Source organism: Cornus florida, unplaced genomic scaffold, assembly GCF_030987335.1.
Source record: "Cornus florida cultivar Cherokee Brave unplaced genomic scaffold, ASM3098733v1 CherokeeBrave_3.0.0_Hap2_Chr08, whole genome shotgun sequence".
Lineage (NCBI taxonomy): Eukaryota > Viridiplantae > Streptophyta > Magnoliopsida > Cornales > Cornaceae > Cornus > Cornus florida.
In genome coordinates, this window is record NW_026775578.1 from 46,423,105 (window position 1) to 46,441,550 (window position 18,446).

The 18,446-nt window shown below is 35.7% G+C and overlaps 2 protein-coding genes across 2 annotated transcripts; both read left to right on the forward strand.

The window, feature by feature from the left end:
* Positions 1–3,504: 3,504 nt before the first annotated feature.
* On the forward strand, positions 3,505–3,840 carry LOC132270178 (uncharacterized mitochondrial protein AtMg00810-like). The gene has a single exon (XM_059771377.1). The coding sequence runs from the start codon at positions 3,505–3,507 to the stop codon at positions 3,838–3,840; it is 336 nt and encodes a 111-aa protein (XP_059627360.1).
* Positions 3,841–5,851: 2,011 nt separating this feature from the next.
* On the forward strand, positions 5,852–15,886 carry LOC132271596 (PP2A regulatory subunit TAP46). The gene is made up of 9 exons (XM_059773037.1): positions 5,852–6,119; positions 6,208–6,330; positions 8,412–8,498; positions 8,677–8,766; positions 8,937–9,098; positions 10,436–10,471; positions 10,574–10,645; positions 14,837–15,117; positions 15,236–15,886. Exons 1-9 carry the CDS (start codon positions 6,024–6,026, stop codon positions 15,480–15,482), a joined length of 1,194 nt encoding a protein of 397 aa, XP_059629020.1. The 5' UTR covers positions 5,852–6,023; the 3' UTR covers positions 15,483–15,886.
* The last annotated feature ends 2,560 nt before the right edge of the window (positions 15,887–18,446 follow it).

Here is an 18,446-nt window from a genome sequence, read left to right on the forward strand (position 1 = left end):
ACTCTTCGGTAGCTGAGTTACAATAATGGATTCGCTGTAACAATATGGTGAAATCATGGTTGCTTAGTTCTCTTTCACCAGATATATATCAAAGTGTGATCTACAGTGATCTCGCATATGACATTTGGGCAGACCTGAAGGAACGTTTTTCATAGGTCAATACTCCCCATGTGTTCCAGATTGAGTGAAGTATTCATGAACTGCTTCAAGACACCATGTCTGTGGTGACTTATTTTACCAAATTGAAGGGGCTTTGGGATGAACTATCTGCTTTATGCCCCCTTCCAGCATGCTCTTGTGGTGCCATGAAGGAGATCCAACAATATCAACAACGTCAAAAAACCATGAAGTTCCTTATGGGTCTCAATGACTCATACCATGCGATTCGTGGACAGATTCTTTTAATTGATCCATTACCCTCTGTTAACCGAGCATACTCTTTGGTGTTTCAAGAAAAATGACAACGACAAGTGTCTTCTCACAAACCTACAATCCCAGAAGCAGCCGCTCTTACAACGAGAGGAAACTTTGGTGGTCGAGAAAAATATGATTATACAAACTTTGGAAAGAAGAAAGCAGGCAAAGAACGTCCAAAGTGTGATCATTGTGGATGGGTGGGTCATACAATGGAGAAATGTTTTAAGCTTCATGGATATCCTCCGGGCCACCGACTCCACAAAGAAAATTTCAAAGCTACTGCCAATCAAATCTCATCAGTTGCAAGGCAAGAGCTATCAAGTGGAGTTCCTTTCACCCCAGAACAATGCCAACAACTCCTTACTCTTCTCAACAATTCCAATAAAACAACTCCTATGGCACATCATGTAGGTAACACATCCACAATGTCCAATCTGTCAGGTAAATCACTTTGTCTCACTTCATCTCTTGAACAAACTCCATGAATTCTCGATAGTGGAGCAACAGACTATATGGTCCGCTCCCAAACTTGTTTTACTTCTTCTTCTCCAGTAAGAGGCCAAACTGTTAAATTACCTAATGGGACCCTAGCTCCAGTAACACATATTGGTTCCATCATTTTTTCTCCTCATTTAACATTGACAAATGTTATGTGTGTTCCATCCTTCCATTTTAATTTGATTTTAGTTAGTAAACTTTCCAAAAACTCAAATTGTTCAATAACATTTTCCTTTGATTCTTGCACAATACAGGACCAACGCTTGAGGAAGATGATTGGGATGGGATCTGAGCGGGATGGCCTATACTTTTTAGTAACCCCAGGGGGAGCCATGTGCCAGTCAGCCAACTCCTTATCTTCTCAATTATGGCATCGTCGTTCGGGGCATCTATCTAATAAAGCTTTGCATTTGCTTTCAAATAATGTTTCTGAAATTAAAACCTGTGATGTTGAATTTTGTTCCATTTGTCCTTTAGCAAAGCAGACAAGACTTAAATTTCCTTTAAGCTTTATCTCAACCAAAAATTCTTTTGAATTATTACATGTTGATATTTGGGGAGGGTACCGAACACCCTCAATCTCAGGGGCTCGTTATTTTCTTACCATAGTGGATGACCATACTCGATGTACATGGGTTTATTTGATGTATCACAAGTCTGAAACCCGTCATCTCTTAAAGTCTTTTCTTCAACTTGTTGAAACCCAATTTTCTTCCAAAGTTCAAACCATACGGAGTGATAATGGACAAGAATTTAGCATGCTTTCTTATTATGCAGAAAAAAGGAATTTTTTATCAACACAGTTGCGTGTCCACTCCACAACAAAATGGAGTAGTAGAGCGCAAACATCGTCATCTTTTAAATGTAGCACGTGCTTTATTATTTCAAGTTGGCTTACCTAAACGTTTTTGGGGAGATGCTATTCTAACAGCCACCTACTTGATCAATAGAACACCTACACCTATTTTGTCCGGTAAGTCACCATATGAGATGTTATTTAAAATTAAGCCATCATATACTCATTTGAAAGTCTTTGGATGTTTATGCTTTGCTTCCACCCATGCACAAAAACCATCCAAATTTGATGTGCGTGCTAAAGGGTGTATTTTTCTTGGATATCCTTATGGGCAAAAGGGGTATAGAGTATATGATATTGATAGCCACCAAGTATTTACTTCTCGTGATGTGATTTTCCATGAAGAACAATTTTCATTTGCTCAATCCAGCGAGTCACCTCGGTACCTCATTTTACCTTGTCCATTTGATGCTCCAGATGAAAATGTGTCAACCTATCATCCACCTTCTAATCCTATACCTGACTCATCTCTACCTAGTTCCACACCATCTCCTCCACCTAGCTCAATACAACCTACAGTCCCAAATTCAATTTCTCCGTCATCTAATCCATCATCTTCTCCTCAACAATCACAAGTTTTTCGCAAATCCATGCGGATCACCAAGCCCCCTGGTTACTTACAAGATTTTCATCTTGGCTTTGGTCTCTCGTCTTGACCAACTCAGTCATCAGACTTGGCAATGGTAAATTTTAATAGAACTTCTCACTCATTGTGCAATTTTCTCTCATATGAACATTTATCTCATTCTCACCATGCTTTCACCACTTCTATTTATCTTGAAACAGAACCTAAGACATTTTTGCAGGCTATTCAAGACCCCAAGTGGAGAGACGCTATGCGCTTTGAGCTCGAAGCTCTTGAAATAAATAACACTTGGACATTAACTCCACTACCACCTCAGAAGAAACCTATTGGGTACAAATGGGTTTACAAAATAAAATACAACTCTGACGGTTCAATGGAAAGATATAAAGCGAGGTTGGTTGCGAAAGGTTACAACCAAATAAAAGGTCTTGACTATGGGGAAACTTTCGCTCCTGTTGCCATGTTAGTCACCATGCATATCTTACTTTCTCTAGCTGCCATTCAAGGATGACACCTTCACCATCTGGATGTAAACAATGCATTTTTACATGGTGACTTTAACGAGGATGTTTATATGACACTACCTCCTGGATTTGGGCGAAAAGGGGAGACAAAAGTAAACAAACTCAACAAGTCCTTGTACGGTCTTAAACAAGCATCCAGAGAATGGTTTGTAAAATTTTTTGAAGCACTTGGTGATGCCCGCTATATACAGTCAATGGCAGATTATTCGTTGTTCGTCCGATTCAAGGAAAATAGTTTTACTGTTGTTCTTGTCTATGTAGATGATGTGATATTGGTAGGAAATGACTTGGAGCAAATTCAAGAACTTAAGAGATTCTTAAGTAATCGCTTCAAACTTAAGGATCTTGGCAATTTAAAATATTTCTTAGGCATTGAGGTTGCCCGTTCGAAAAAGGGAATTCATCTCTCTCAAAGAAAGTATGCACTTGAAATTCTTGAAGATACTGGCCTTTTAGGTGCAAGACCAGTAGAATTTCCTATGGAGCAAAATTTGAAACTCAATGACTCTGATGGAAAATTGTTAGACAATCCCTCTACATATCGCTAACTTATTGGAAGGTTGATTTACTTAACGATCACACGCCCCGATTTGGTGTATGCAATACATGTATTAAGTCAATTTATGGCCGAGCCACGCATACCACACCTAGATGCTGCACATCGAGTGTTAAGGTATGTCAAACGAACACCAGGTCAAGGAATTTTCTTATCAGCGATTAGCCCTAGCCAATTAAGGGCATTTTGTGATGCTGATTGGACGCGTTGTAGAGATACTCGAAGATCAGTTACTGGATATTGCATATTTCTTGGTAAATCACCTGTTTCTTGGAAGACAAAGAAGCAAACAACAGTTTCGCGATTTTCGGCTGAGTTAGAGTACTGGTCTATGGCAACGACTTGTTGTGAAATCCTATGGTTAAGTGGAGCACTCACAACCAGCCATGTTGCATTGCGATAATAAGGCAGCCTTGCATATAGCTGCAAATCCCGTTTTCCATGAACTCACAAAGCATGTAGAAATTGATTGTCATCTTGTTCGGGAAAAACTTCAGGCTGGTGTCGTTCAAACAGCTCATGTGCCTACAACCCAACAACCTGCTGATCTCTTTACTAAAGCACTCGGGTCCAAACAATTTCATCATTTACTTTGCAAGTTAGGTGTTATGAATATACACTCTAACTTGAAGGGGAGTGTTAAGAAAGATCAAATCACCACATAATATTCCTCCATTATTGATTTCCTAATATATATTATGGCAATTGTATTTACTGTTAATCCCTCATATCAAGGGAATTCATTGTCAATCCCTCGGATCAAGGGATATGATGATGTATATATATGTTCATTGCACATAATAGAAAATATTGAATTCTTCTGACATTATATTTTTCTCAGACTTAGCTTTGGTCCCCTTGTTTGATGAGTTCTGTATTTTCTACGAGGTCAACTAATTAATTTTTTACTTTCCAAGAAAAAAAGAAAAAGAAAACTAATTAATTTTTGCTTTTGATATTGGTCATAATGTTTTGATGGCAGGGAAAATATTCTTAAAATATGCTAATTGAATCAATAACATAATTTATTTAGAAATATTTATTGTGTACTTAATTATAAATGAAATTCCTCAATGATTAATTTTTACTCTTGCTCTTGTGTCTCCACAAGTCCACAACCAACCATTTGAGTGTAATTTCTTATATGATTCTCTATATCAACGGAAAAATATAACCACCTGAGCTGGTGGTGAGTATTTTTGTAATAGCGTCTATTTATTTCTTAAATGGAGTGTTAGTTAAAATCACCCCAAGGTTAGTTGGAAGGGGTTTTTTGCTAATTTTTTTAAAAGGGGTTTAGTGTAAATGGTTATAATTAAATGGTTTTTTTATTTTTTTATTTTTACAATTGGTCCATATAAAAATGAACATTATTTTATTAGTTATAGTTTTTTTTTTTCCTTCAATTTTTATGATAATTTTAAATTTTATTAGCTTTTTTGTTATTGTTAAGTAGTATTTGTCTATACGTATTTATTTTTTTACAAAATTAATTTTAAATTTGTTGGAGTTTGAATTATTTTTTAAAAATATATATATATACTGAGGGGTCCAAATCCACATGGCGGGCTGCGTTTGGAAAGAGCTTTTATTTGCAGGACGGGTTTGAAATAGTGTTTGGTTCGCTTGTTAACATATACTACGTACTATCATTTCGAATGCTTTGTGTGTGCTATTGTGGGGTATGTTCAGGGCAAGCCCTGGGCCTCAAAATTTGGCCCAAAAAAAAGTTAATCCTACAGAAAAGAATACTGATACAGAAATAAAAAATGGTTGGGCCCATAATAGAAATTAAACGTTTGGGTTTATGGGCCCAATTTTGTTCAGTTTGGCTGTCTTTTAGCCACTGAATTTTTTTTACCCATTTTTATATTTTTCGAATCAAGAAAAAAAATGAAAAAACTATCTCTGTTCTAGGGCTCCTGTCGGCTGTCGCTCCTCCAAGGCTCGAAGTCGAAGGATAAGATTTGGGTTTGTGTTTGTAAGATTTGGGTTTATTATTTTTAATTTTTTTCTATACTTGATGCAACTAAACTGTCAATTTGATAGTAACAAATTAAGTCAAAGAATAATGATTTTTGGGCGAAAGTGTTGAACGACTGCATATGAAATTTAAGTCGATTTAGGGGAGTTTTGTATTTGTTAATGTGTGCTCTCTTAACCCGAACCAACACTAACACACGCTCGAGGCCAACGATGCAATCAATCTCACCTCTTCTTCGCGAACAGTTATTTTGGAATCAGTACAATATACTTGATGCAACTAAACCGTCAATTTGATTGTAACAAACTAAGTCAAAGAATAATGGTTTTTGGGCCGAACTGTTCAACCGAACACATAGGCCGACTAAGTCAAATTGACTGCATATCAAATTTAAGTCGGTCTAGCGGAGTTTTGTATATGTTAACGTGTCCTCTCTTAACCCGGCCAACACTAACATTCGCTTGAGGCCAACGACGCAATCAATCTAGCCTCTTCTTCGCGAACCGTTCTCAGTTCATAGTTTCAGATTCGAGAGATTTATTAGTAGCTTCTTTCTAAACCCTTTATTGATTTCTAGGGTTTTCATTCCGGTGAGATCACCAATGGGTGAATTGAAGATGGAAGAGATGTCTCTGCCTGCTCTGTTCGAACAGGCTCGAAAGATTCATTCATTGGCATCCGAATCTGCCGTTGATCATGTAATTTCATCCCATATGTATACACACACACATATATATTTACATATGTCAGATGATTTCATTTGGGTTTTTTTGGTGGGTTTTTCAGGAGACTGTGAAAAAGGGATGCGAAGCTTTGCAACACTGCGACAATATGATAAGCAAATTAGGGTTGTTTTCCACCAATGAGACGAAGGATGATATTAGCACCACTAACCTCAAATATATTCTGGTAATAATGGTCGTTTATGCATTTATAAGCGTGAAAAATATATATATATATATATATATATATATATATATATATATATATATATATATATATATATATTTTCATTTGTAGATTGGCGAAATTTCTGTTTCATTTCCAGCCCCACAACTATTTGCGTGTTATGTATTTGTGGCGGATAAAAGTTTGTAATTTTAAGTTTTCAATACATCTGCTGCTCAAGTAAATTGGTCTGGGATAACCCTAGCCTAACCTCACATGTCATGGATAGACTGAACCTAGTACATGTTATGTAAGTCTCCAGGTAGTTGAATCAAAGAGCTGAAAATTGAATCCTCCTTTTGTTTGAGCTGGGGTTTAGGTAGGGGAGAGCTGCCCTGTTCGTAGGGCAGCTATTGGACCCACAAAAAGAGAAATAATAACAATAATTTTATTTTCTGATTGGCTGAAACTGCACAATTAATGTACAGTAATAGTAATTGGGTTTTGGTGTTTAACTCCTCGTATGATTAGAATTCTTTGGATCTAGAATTCATATGACAAGCATTATTTTCGTACAGAAATATCATACTTGTTTGAAATTAGAATGCTTGAGAACTGAATGGGTCCGTTGTGAATTGTAACATTCAAGGTCAGGGCTTGCTTGGTTCAGTTCTTCGAAAATAGTTTTCGAGAACTCTAGATCAGAATTGTATTCAGATTAAGAAATGAGCCTCCTTTTTTTTTTTAAAATTTTTAGTGTGCAATTTTTAGAAAACTGTCAACCTAAATGAATTTCAAATATTTTTCTATTTTTCCAATTCTTGTAAGAACATAAATTTGTTCTCAGAAAACTAAACCACGGAGGCCCTTATTTTTTTTCCTTATTTCTTTTTATTTTAATTTTAATTTATCCTTTAAATTTGCTACAGGGGAAGGCCCTCATTTTCTTAAGTGGGGACATCATTTAATATATCAGGCATCTTAATAACAGCAAAACTTTGACACCCCATACAGCAAGACCTAAATTTTCCAAATAGTTTTTAGACTGATTTTTTTTTTTATGTACTATCTCGGTAATAGGACTTTATTGGTGTCATATTGTATCACATATTCTCTCACCTTCAAATGTAACAGAACAGGGGCATTATTGTGGGGTGCTTCTAAATGCGTCTTAGTCACTAATTGTGTTACTAACGGAAAAAAGATGCCTCAATCTTTTTAAAATAGAAAGAGAGTGATGGATTTAAAATTGTTATGTCTCAGTGATCTATTAATCTTTCTTCAACTGTTTAATTCAATCATATAGCAAGTCTAGGATAACAGTTGAGGGGTCATAGATCGCTGTCTATCACAATAAAATCATGCATTAGTCATTGATTTTTGTTATCATGCTTAAAGCCATTATAACTTAATTTGCAGTATGACATCAATGTCAAATTAGTCACATAAATTAATATTTATTCCTTTCTTCTTTTTTACTTTCTTCTTTGTGTTTTTCCTTTTATTATGGAAAAGAAGTTTGTATGTGGATGGGAGATTCAGTTCTCTTGAATTTTTACACTTTGAAAAAGGCTCCTAGCTTTTATAATGTTTGAATTAAAATTATCAAATGCATAGATGTTAGTTTCAATTCGGTTTGGTTTTACAAGATGTGATTTATATGGCAGATACTGACAGTTTTTCATGTCAGGTTCCATTTTGTCTTGCTGAGTTGACAGAGAAAATTGCACAGGATGATAGGATACAATTCGGTCATGGATAGCTGTCTATCACAATAAAATCATGCATTAGTCATTGATTTTTGTTATCATGCTTAAAGCCATTATAACTTAATTTTTATTTGCAGTATGACATCAATGTCAAATTAGTCACATAAATTAATATTTGTTCCTTTCTTCTTTGTGTTTTTCCTTTTATTATGGAAAAGAAGTTTGTATGTGGATGGGAGATTCAGTTCTCTTGAATTTTTACACTTTGAAAAAGGCTCCTAGCTTTTATAATGTTTGAATTAAAATTATCAAATGCATAGATGTTAGTTTCAATTCGGTTTGGTTTTACAAGATGTGATTTATATGGCAGATACTGACAGTTTTTCATGTCAGGTTCCATTTTATCTTGCTGAGTTGACAGAGAAAATTGCACAGGATGATAGGATACAAGTCGTTAAGATGTCACAGGCAAAGCTAAAGGTAAAAAATGTTCTGTGTTGAAGCTTAAATATCAGCATGCTTGTAAATAGAGCCTTTGGACATTTGGTGTTCTTATTTTGCTGTCTGCAAAGATATTTTATTTGTTATTTATTTATTTATTTAAATAGTGTATGTCTCATGTTGACGATAAAGATTTTCTATACTGCTATGTTTTCAGGAATTCATATCATTTTGTGAGGCAATAGAGCTTGTGCCTGAAGAGGAATTAGAGACTTCCATACAAGGTGCAGATCGAAGAGCAAAGAAGGTAGCATTGAATTTTATTATCAATAGATTTATTTGTGTTGTTTGTTACTGCATTCCTCATTATGCTTAATGTTCTTCATGATAACTTCTAACTCTCTGTGCAACTCAAAATTGATTGCATTGGGAGTTTTTAGTTATGTTTTAGTTCTAATTTTAAAGTTACCACTTCAGATAGCTAGGTTCAAGCGCCAAAGAGCTGCAGAGTCAAAGCTGCTGGAGATAAAGGAGCGGAAGGAGCGACGTGGGCGTTCAACCAAGGCTTCCGCCTTATCTACTCCTGTTGAGGCAGGAGATGAGGATCTGTCGGATGATGATGGAGAGGAAGAAAGGGAGGTTAGCTGTTATGTACTAATTATGAAAAATGAAGTCTTTGAATCTGTTAATCACCTTTGCCAGGCTATTGTGATACAAACAATATATGTATTGAGGTTTGATGAATTCTAATTAAGAATTAACTTTTATTATCTATATAAGCTATTGTATTAAGCCTTAATTTTTTTGCTTAGTATGTAACATCTTACCTCACCATTACTTATCATTAAAAAAAGAAAAAAATAGATGGGAGACGAAGACTAGAGACAGATATAACCTTTGGCATTAATATTACACAAAGTGTCTGCTTTACAAAAAAAGAAAATAAAAATCTTTAGCTCACCGTTATCACCTCCTCTGCTAATTGGCAATTATTAGGTGTGTGCTGGAATAGTTTTAAAGCAATTTAATTGGATTTTTGTGTAAAATCTTTGATAATTATAGGATAGTGTTCAATTACTGGCTCTCTACCACCATTACGAAGCAATTAACACATTCTGTAGTCCTTACTGAGAAAAAACTGCAAACCACTGCAAAAGCAGAACCATTGTCATTGGTACACTGCTGCCAACCCACCATTATTAGAACTACAACAATTAGTGCCATCACCGTACTGACCACCAACCATCATTAGTAATTGCACTGCATCACGCCACCACTGTGATAACTGTTACCTGCATTGGCTCATACAGCCAAATTTTCCCAGAAATACCACACCATCCCTTGGCTCATACCGAGATATCGTCCTTGTCTGTATAAAACCACCATATGGTCTTGCAAATGTTATAGGTTTCTCCACTCTGCAAGTCTACTGATAAAATGAAATTCAACTTTGCATGGGATTTTGAATTGACAATCCATGGTAACATTATACCATATTTCTTATTCTGGGTTTAGTTAATGGTTTACTGACATTTATGATCTGTGATTGGGTTCCCTAATCCTTGGATTTATTTTTTTGTTGTCTCACAATTGGAGTTGTTATTGTGACATTATATCAATTTAGGTCATCCTTAATTTATAATCCATACTTGGCCATTAAATGGTGCTCCAAATTCATTCCGACTGTGAATACCATTGTTCCTCCAAATGTGATCCTGTACAAATTTCTTTTGTTTGTGCTAAGGGAACTTAACCTAAGCCATTGAGTTGCTTTTATCAATTACTACTATATGTTCCTTTGTCGATTCTGTATTAATAAATCTAACAAACATGGTGCACATAATAATTATATTAATTCATGAATTAAATGCACAGTCCAATCAGTACTCACGTTAATATAAGTTCAAACAATTCTACTTTTTGATTATAATGAAATGTTGCAGTTTCCTTGTGATGATAGTATTATTTTTGTGCAGGCATGGCTTACAACCATCTCTTTGGCTCTTTGTAAGGTTGGTCTAATAGATTTAATATTTACTGTGATGCCAAGTTTCTTATTTGTGATCATTTGTACATATTCATAACCTATTTTTCTTGCTGTGAAACTATTTTAGGCTTTTGATCTACTAGAAATGCTTAAGAGAGAGGACGAAATGCTCTCGGCCGTAAAGGAAAAGCAATTACAGGTAATGTTATGCTTACTTTGTGGTCACTGAAAATATTCTTATATATTAATAGTGAAATGGATTTTTCTGTATCTCTATTTTGGATTTCGCCACTTCATAATTCACTGTTCTTTTCCTGAACATATCATCTGGAACAAAGTAAGCAGTGTCTAATTGTCTCTAAATTGAAAACTTGATACATGGACAAGAGCAAGACATGTCATATTCTCCTATGTCTGCATTTAATGTAAGAGGTCACATTTGGTAGATTGAATTTTTACTCCAAAAATTCTCCCCGTCTCGGGTCTATTAACATGGAACCTGCTCTAGGATGCCCATAGAAATGTATAAGCAACTTGTTTGAATTAAAATCATATCCGTTCTAGGTGGAATAGACAATTGTCATCTCTTTGCTAATTAATATCAAATGTTAACTTGTTGGAACATATGGGTCTACCAAAACCAGTGACTTGATACCGGGACTGGCCTGGCCTGGACAGTAGAAGCTTACAAACCATCAATTGGTCTGCTCCTGGACAGTAGAAGCTTACAAAACCGTCAATTGGTTTGCTCCGTTGTTTAAGTCTAATGTTTTATTCAAAGATCATTTTCTGTTGTGGTAATGGAAACAATCTGCCTGAGTTGGACGAGTTAAAGAACCAGATGGTTCAAATCCCAGATCTTTGTTCTATGTTAGTTACTGGATCTGGATGCATGTAAGAGTTTGACTTTTTTGCTCTCACTTTGGACTTCTTTGTCTCTTTGTGTCGATGACTTTATTTGAGAATGGTTGTCTCTATGAATCATTAGCAGGCTGGAGGTGTTAGAGATTCTGGTTTCTGTGTAAGAAGTTTAAATGTAAATAACTAAAGATTTAGAAGGTTTGGAATGAAGATTCTTTACAAACTTAACATACATTAAAATTTTAAAACACAAGTTGTGATCTGGGAGATTGTTTATTCCAACCTAGCAAATTAATGTATCAATGGAAGGTGCAGTTATTTATGTTTTGAACTCTTTCTGGCATCTGCTTTGATAAAGAGGGATAGAGCAAGTGTATATATATTAATAGATTTAAAATGATATAGGAAGGTTTAAAAAAATTGTTAGGATTGAGCAAGTGACCGGATTGTCGAAGTGTCAGGCTACCAAGAAGTATGTAAAAAATGTGTTTAGAGGATGAGGATGGCGAGGTGGATATGCTGTAATATGGATGAAACTAGTGAGCGCATAAAGAGAAGATAGTGGTGTCATCAATTTATAACATGAGGCATTATGAGCTGCTTTAGCGATTATGAGTTGTTTGAGACAGTTTGGCCATGTGTAACAAAGACCAATAAATCCACCTTCTGGGATGAACTATTTAGTTTTGAATGTTCTGTGAAGATAATAGAAAGCTTTAAAAATGAAGGCAGACGGACGTCGGGAATAAATATAAGATGGCTTGGGATGTGATACAGAAAGGATTCCAAAGTAGAGCTGAACTGAAAATGGGGAAACAAAATCATGTAGGTGCTGGGAAATATTTGCGAAAGGCTTTGTTGAGTTAATTAAGTAGGATAGGTTCTAAAATATGATCTCCAATGGATTTAACTTTCCAATTTTCTCTATAGCAGGGAATTTTCTCTTTAGAGAACTTTCGGATAACATTAAGAAGCCGTTGTGAAAAACCTTTATGACTAGAGGGTTTTTCTTTTAGGGGTTCATTAGATTTAATGAAGTATCTATTGTTGGGAAAAGAAGGGAAGAAAAGATTGTTCTGTTTTCTTAATGTTCCATATTTTAATGATTTACACGATTACTTTATTACTTCTATATAATACTTCAGCCTCAACAAAAATTTAACATGGGCCCTGGAAGCTTGACCATCATATGTTTGCTGAAACTTTGTATTTCTGCCAACATGAATTATGTTGCTTAATAATGATATCTTTGTGGCATCAACTCTGAGGAAAAGTTTTATGCATTTTGGATTTGTAGATATCATAGTTGAACTTACTTGTCTAAATGTTTATTTTGTAATATTTTCTGAAGATATCTGAGGTGAGTTGGTAATTATTATTCCAGTAATAATTAGAAGTATGCCTTTGGTTTGTATATATTAACACAGAAATAATAAAAAAACAGAAAAAGGAAACTATCACTGCTTCTAGCCACCCTCAGAATAACATTAAGATGACTAAAAACAATGCAACAATGCACGACACATGATCACAACACCTCTTTCCATCTATATAATGGACAGAAGGCTAGGCATACAAAAGAACCAGACTAGCACTACTCATTTATTCAATTTTGGACATCAGACGTGGATTCTTCCCAATTCACCGACTTCCCAAAAGATCCTCCAGCCAATTGAGTACCACTCGGGGCATCTCCTTGATGAAGATTCAGATTCCTGCTGTTACCAAATGCCCCAAACAACAGAGGAAAACAACATTCTGCACCATTTATTTCGTTTGGTATCAGCTTTGAACTTTGTCAGAGGCCATATGACCAATTGATCCCAATTCCAGTGGCAGATATCAAACAGCCATCTCCACACATAAGAAGTGTACTGACATTCAAAAAACAGATGCTCAACCTTGTCCATAACTTTGAAGCAATTATGAGACACAGGTGTGAGACCCTCTTAACTGCAGATTGGACAGAGAAGGTATCTTGTTCTGAAGGACTAAGCAAGAGGTTAGACAAGCTGCAGGCCTACTCTGATTCCAGCGTATTTTATACCAGGCTTTTTGGGGGTGAAGGCCTCTCATATTTTTCCAAACTGATTTGAATGATATGGCACCATGTTTCCAAACAATTTTGTCAGTCTTGTTGGATCTGAGTAGCTGAAATTTGAGTCCAGTAATGGTGTGCATTGGGAGCAAGTAACCTAGGCTTTTGCCAAGTATCATTTTTGAATAATATCCCTAATGTTTGCAATTTTTGACAAATCATACCATCTCACAACTCTATGACCAAAAGTTTGAATTGGAGACTTGCCTTACCATCAAGATCCAAAAATAGATTGGTTGATTGACCATCTCCGATTTTGAACTACACAATAGGCACAAGATCATCCCTAATCTCCAGCGGGTGTTTCCAGAACATAGAAAACCTGCTTCTGTTGCTGCAACTCCACACAGAAGGGAGTACAACCTTGTTAGCTTTAAGCCAGACAATCCACAAACTGTCTTTTCTTTGAATAAAATTCCAAAGGAAAGTAGCTTTAGCTGCTCTATAAACTTCTCTAACCTTTCTGATCCCCAAACCCTCTACTATAGGTTTGGTCACCTGATTCCAATTCACAAGATGCATATTCGTATCAATCTCCTTACTTCCCCAAATGAAATACTTCATCATTTTGTCAATCAAAGAGGAGGAGAAGGCTGGAATCTTAAAGGTATAGCACCGATGATAAAAGGAGGAGGAGATGACAGTTTTCATGAGCTCCACTCTTCCAGGCAAAGAGAGATTTATGGAGTTCCAGTTACTGATTTTATCCGTCAAGGCAGGAATGCTTAAGATTTTTTCCCTAACATCATCTTCAAAATATTTTTGAGCACCCATTTCCTCCTAACTGAAGCTGAAAAAAACACCACTTATATCAAAGTTGACTGCCAATCCTGAAACTGAATGGAAGGTTTGCAGTAAGTTTTCAATGCTTTTGGCAGTACCAGCATCAGCCTTGGAGACAATCGGCAAATCATCTAGAAAACAAGCAATGGGAAAAGCCTATCCCAACCTGATGGGCTGCCTTGCAAAACTAAAATATCCCAGCATCAACCTCTTTTTGGATTAGACCAGAAAAAATTCAATAACGAGTAAATAAGGGAGAGAGAAGACACCCTTGTCTGAGGCCGTTCTGAGGTTGAGAAAAACCTGCAGGGAAATCATTCACAAGGATAGAGAACTAGGGTGATTCAGGGCACACCCTTACCCACCGAATCCATCTTCCACCAAAGCCATAATCTTGCAGCAAATTAAAGAGAGAAGGCCGTGACAGTCATATGCATTTTTTAAGTCAATCCTGACAGCCATAGTAGGATCCATTCTTGAAGAATTAAACCCCTTCACAACCTCATTTATCATGTTTACATTGTTATGGAGTTTTCTTCCTTTTATAAAAGCACCACCTCTTTTCCCCACACCATGGCCAGTCAGGCGCTCGTATTATAATGAATAGAGAGATTTAGGAGGTACTAATGCTGTATTTTTCTTTTGCAGGAAGGAGAAGAGGAAGTTTCGCAGGCTATTCTTGATGAGCGCACCAAGAGAGCAGAAGATTGGCATCGTAACGCGGCAGTTCGAGCTCGATATACAAAACCAGCACCGCCTATTACATGTGCTACTTTTGCTCAAGATGTTTTAGAAGGGAGAGCTAAGGTTTCACAGGAACATGAACACAAACACCAGCCAATGATATTTGGACCAGCAAGTGTTGTTGGAGGAAGCCTAACAAGTGAAAGGGAAAGGATGAAAGCACAGGTTTTCCAGCCTGGTTTCAGGTATATTTCCATGCTTTTTAACAAACCAATAATTGAGTAGTTAGAAGGGAACACTTATCGTATACAATGTTAATCGGACATTTTTTTTTTTTTTTTTTCCTATTTCGGGGTGAATTAGATTGCCTACTATGAGCATAGAGGAAGCTGGGTTAAAGGAGATGGAGATGATGAATAAATGGCAGGAGAGAAATGCCAAGTTCTTAGAAGAAGCCAATTCAGCATGGCACAAGGACAACCGGATGTTGAGGCCAGGTGAAGAGGACGAAGATGATGATGCTGCCCAAGAGAAGGCGAGGGCATGGGATGACTGGAAAGACGATAATCCTCGGGGCGCCGGCAACAAGAAGCTCACCCCTTGTGGGTAAGACCGGCAGGTAGTTCAATGTCTGTCGTGTATTCTTATCAGCTCTAATAAATTAGTGTTTCATGGACAATTATCTAAATCTTTAGTCGATTTGTAGTATATACGAATTTTTGTTGCTACTGTTGTTTCTCTGGTCAGAAGAACTTGTTGCCATGTATAGAGTAGTGATGATGGTAGGAGTATTAGTTGTTCATCTATATGTGGACAGGGGCTGGTAGTTGTATCCGCCCATCATGCCCTCTCTCAGAATCTATTCATGATGAGTGTTTTTTTTTTTTGGAACGAATATCTCAAGTTAAGTCGCGGTGCAGTTATATTAGTTTTTTTTTTTCTTCATATCTTCATTATGTAATGTCACTCTTTAATCTTATGGAAATATTGTCAGCCAAAATTAGTTTTGATTTATTCTGCATTTGCTTGTGGTAGTTCTCTATTAGGTCATACTTTTTCTACTCCAATTCTGATTTAATACATTGGTCACATTTATTAAATGTCAGATTTACTATCATCCAACGAATAAGCTGGGTTTTGAATTTGTTATTTAAACTATTAGCTTTTACAAGCAAGTAATTCTTTGATCGTGGTCAAAATTATATAGGGAGCTGCTATTTGTTGTGTTCCAGCAATCTCCTCTTTAGCTCTAAAACCTTCAATAAGGAAAAGACCAAATTATCCTTAATTCTTTGTTTCTTTCACTCACAAATGGTCCTGAAGGTTTTCTTCTTTTTTTGTTCCTTTCTTTCATCTTCTTTCTCGCATGCATATAAAGCAGTTTAGTCAATGCACAAGAACTAAATGTAATGAATTGAAGTGATAACTTTTGGTCAAGTTCATTGCAGAGCGGGAGATGTACCAACTAGGAGGGTTGTTTGTGTCTTATCAAAATTTTAAGTGATGTTAAAAAAATAAAAAAAATAAAAATTTCATATATTTTGCACTTTTGATGACTTGTGGCTAGGGGTGAAAAGCCAACCAAAATCGGATATAGCTAGCTTGGTGGAGCTAGCAACGAGTACTGTATTGTAGAGGAGTCTCTCATTTCTTCCACCAAGATACCCCTCCCATTTGGAAGAAGCCCTCAAATCTAGGAATGGTGGGACGGGAACACCTGCTTACTGTGTACTTTGCTTCATTCGGCATCAAACAGGTTCTATGAGCAAATACAACACTTTTCAAGAGTATCAACACCGTCGTAAATGCATGAATGTGATGTATCAAAAAATTTGCCGTTCCTAATGAAATGCGTAACGAAGTCATTTTGCTGTCCACTGCTACTGAATCACCACCCCATTCATATGGGACAAAAGCAGAGAGGATGAAACAAAAATGTTAATGGCTTTCGACGCGACAGTAATTACTTGGAGAATAATTGAGTTGTTAAATATGGAAATTTGCTGTCATTGCTATAATTTCTCCTGATTCTTTCAAAAAATAAAAAAAGATGTCGTCTGCTTATATACTAGGTCAATCACAAATGTTGGGTCTGCTATATGTTTGTATGAACAAAAGCATTTATGCTATTTATAATTTTTATTTTTATTTTTTCCATGAGAACTGAGATTTAATTATAATATAATAAAGTGGCGATAATAAAGTGCTCTATATTTTATCATTTAAAAAAATTTGAAATGTATTTCAATTGTGTTGCAAATTTGCAATATGTTTATACTCATCATACCTATCTTGTAGAATTTGTGAGAGAAGATATGAAACTCCTCTTAAGTACACAGGTGGTTCGAATTACTCATATATATATATATAATTGGAGACTATGTGATTTTATGTTAACTTTGTATACAAAGGAGAGATTCAGTTAAATTGAATTATGCAAATTCTAGCTTTTAAATTAAATTTATCTTTCAAAATTATTTGCATTTTTATCTTATCACCAAATGTTTATGAGACTTTCTGGTTATTGGGAATTAGTTATCGAATAACTACAAAAATCAAAAGACAACATAATCCCAAATCTATATAAATATCTTAAAAAGACATAAAAATCGTTTCATCACTTGGTTGAGATTCTAAGGACATTATTGGAATATAGCATTTCTATACTTGCCGAGGCTTCTAATCATTTCTCTATGCTTCTAAAAATCCACATCTTATTCATATATACTGTTGTTGATCCACACAGTACCCAAAAAACCCAATCAATTGATCAACAATCCTCTAGCATAATATAGTCACCATTTGTTTTTTTTTTTTTCTTAGTTGGGACTCACACACACCGTCTCCACTAAGGTTCGAATCCTTGACCTCTTTTTGAGACGTAGGAACCTTATACTGCTAGGTCACATGTCTATTTTTTTTTCTTTTTTTCCACGGTCACATGCCTATTGATTAATCACCATTCTAAAATGATGGGTTAGTATAGTCACCTTGCTTTGGAATGGAATTAGTTCATTGTGACCATATCAACAATTTCAAATTAATAAGTTGATATTAAAGCAAGATGTGCCAAATTGAGTAAAAGATCTCAAGAAAAAAAGAAAAGAAAAGGAGGAGGCCGTATTAACAACCAAAACAGTAGTACGCTGTGTTTGGCGACATTTTTGGAATTGTAATCAGTAGAATTAGAGAAAATTTTAATTTAATTTTTTAAGTTATATTGTTCCAATTCCATCAATTCTAATTATAATTCTAAAATTCCAATTCCATATCAGCCAAACATAACTTAATAATAATTTGGACAATGTGAAAACCTGCAAATGAGCATCACAATGCGGAAATTGGTTGGTAAAACTGCTAGTTGTAAATTTCATGGCAGTCACGTGAATCAATTTGGTGGCTCTCTCCCTCTCCCTTGGATTTCTCTATTTCTTAGATCCAAACAGAAGACATTCTGCTTTTTTTTTGGTGTGCTATATGTTTGCGTGAACAATGCATGGGTCGCGTTTAGTAAAAGTCTCGAGAGTAATGGCCAAATAACATTAATAAATTTTAATTATCGTAAAACAAAAAA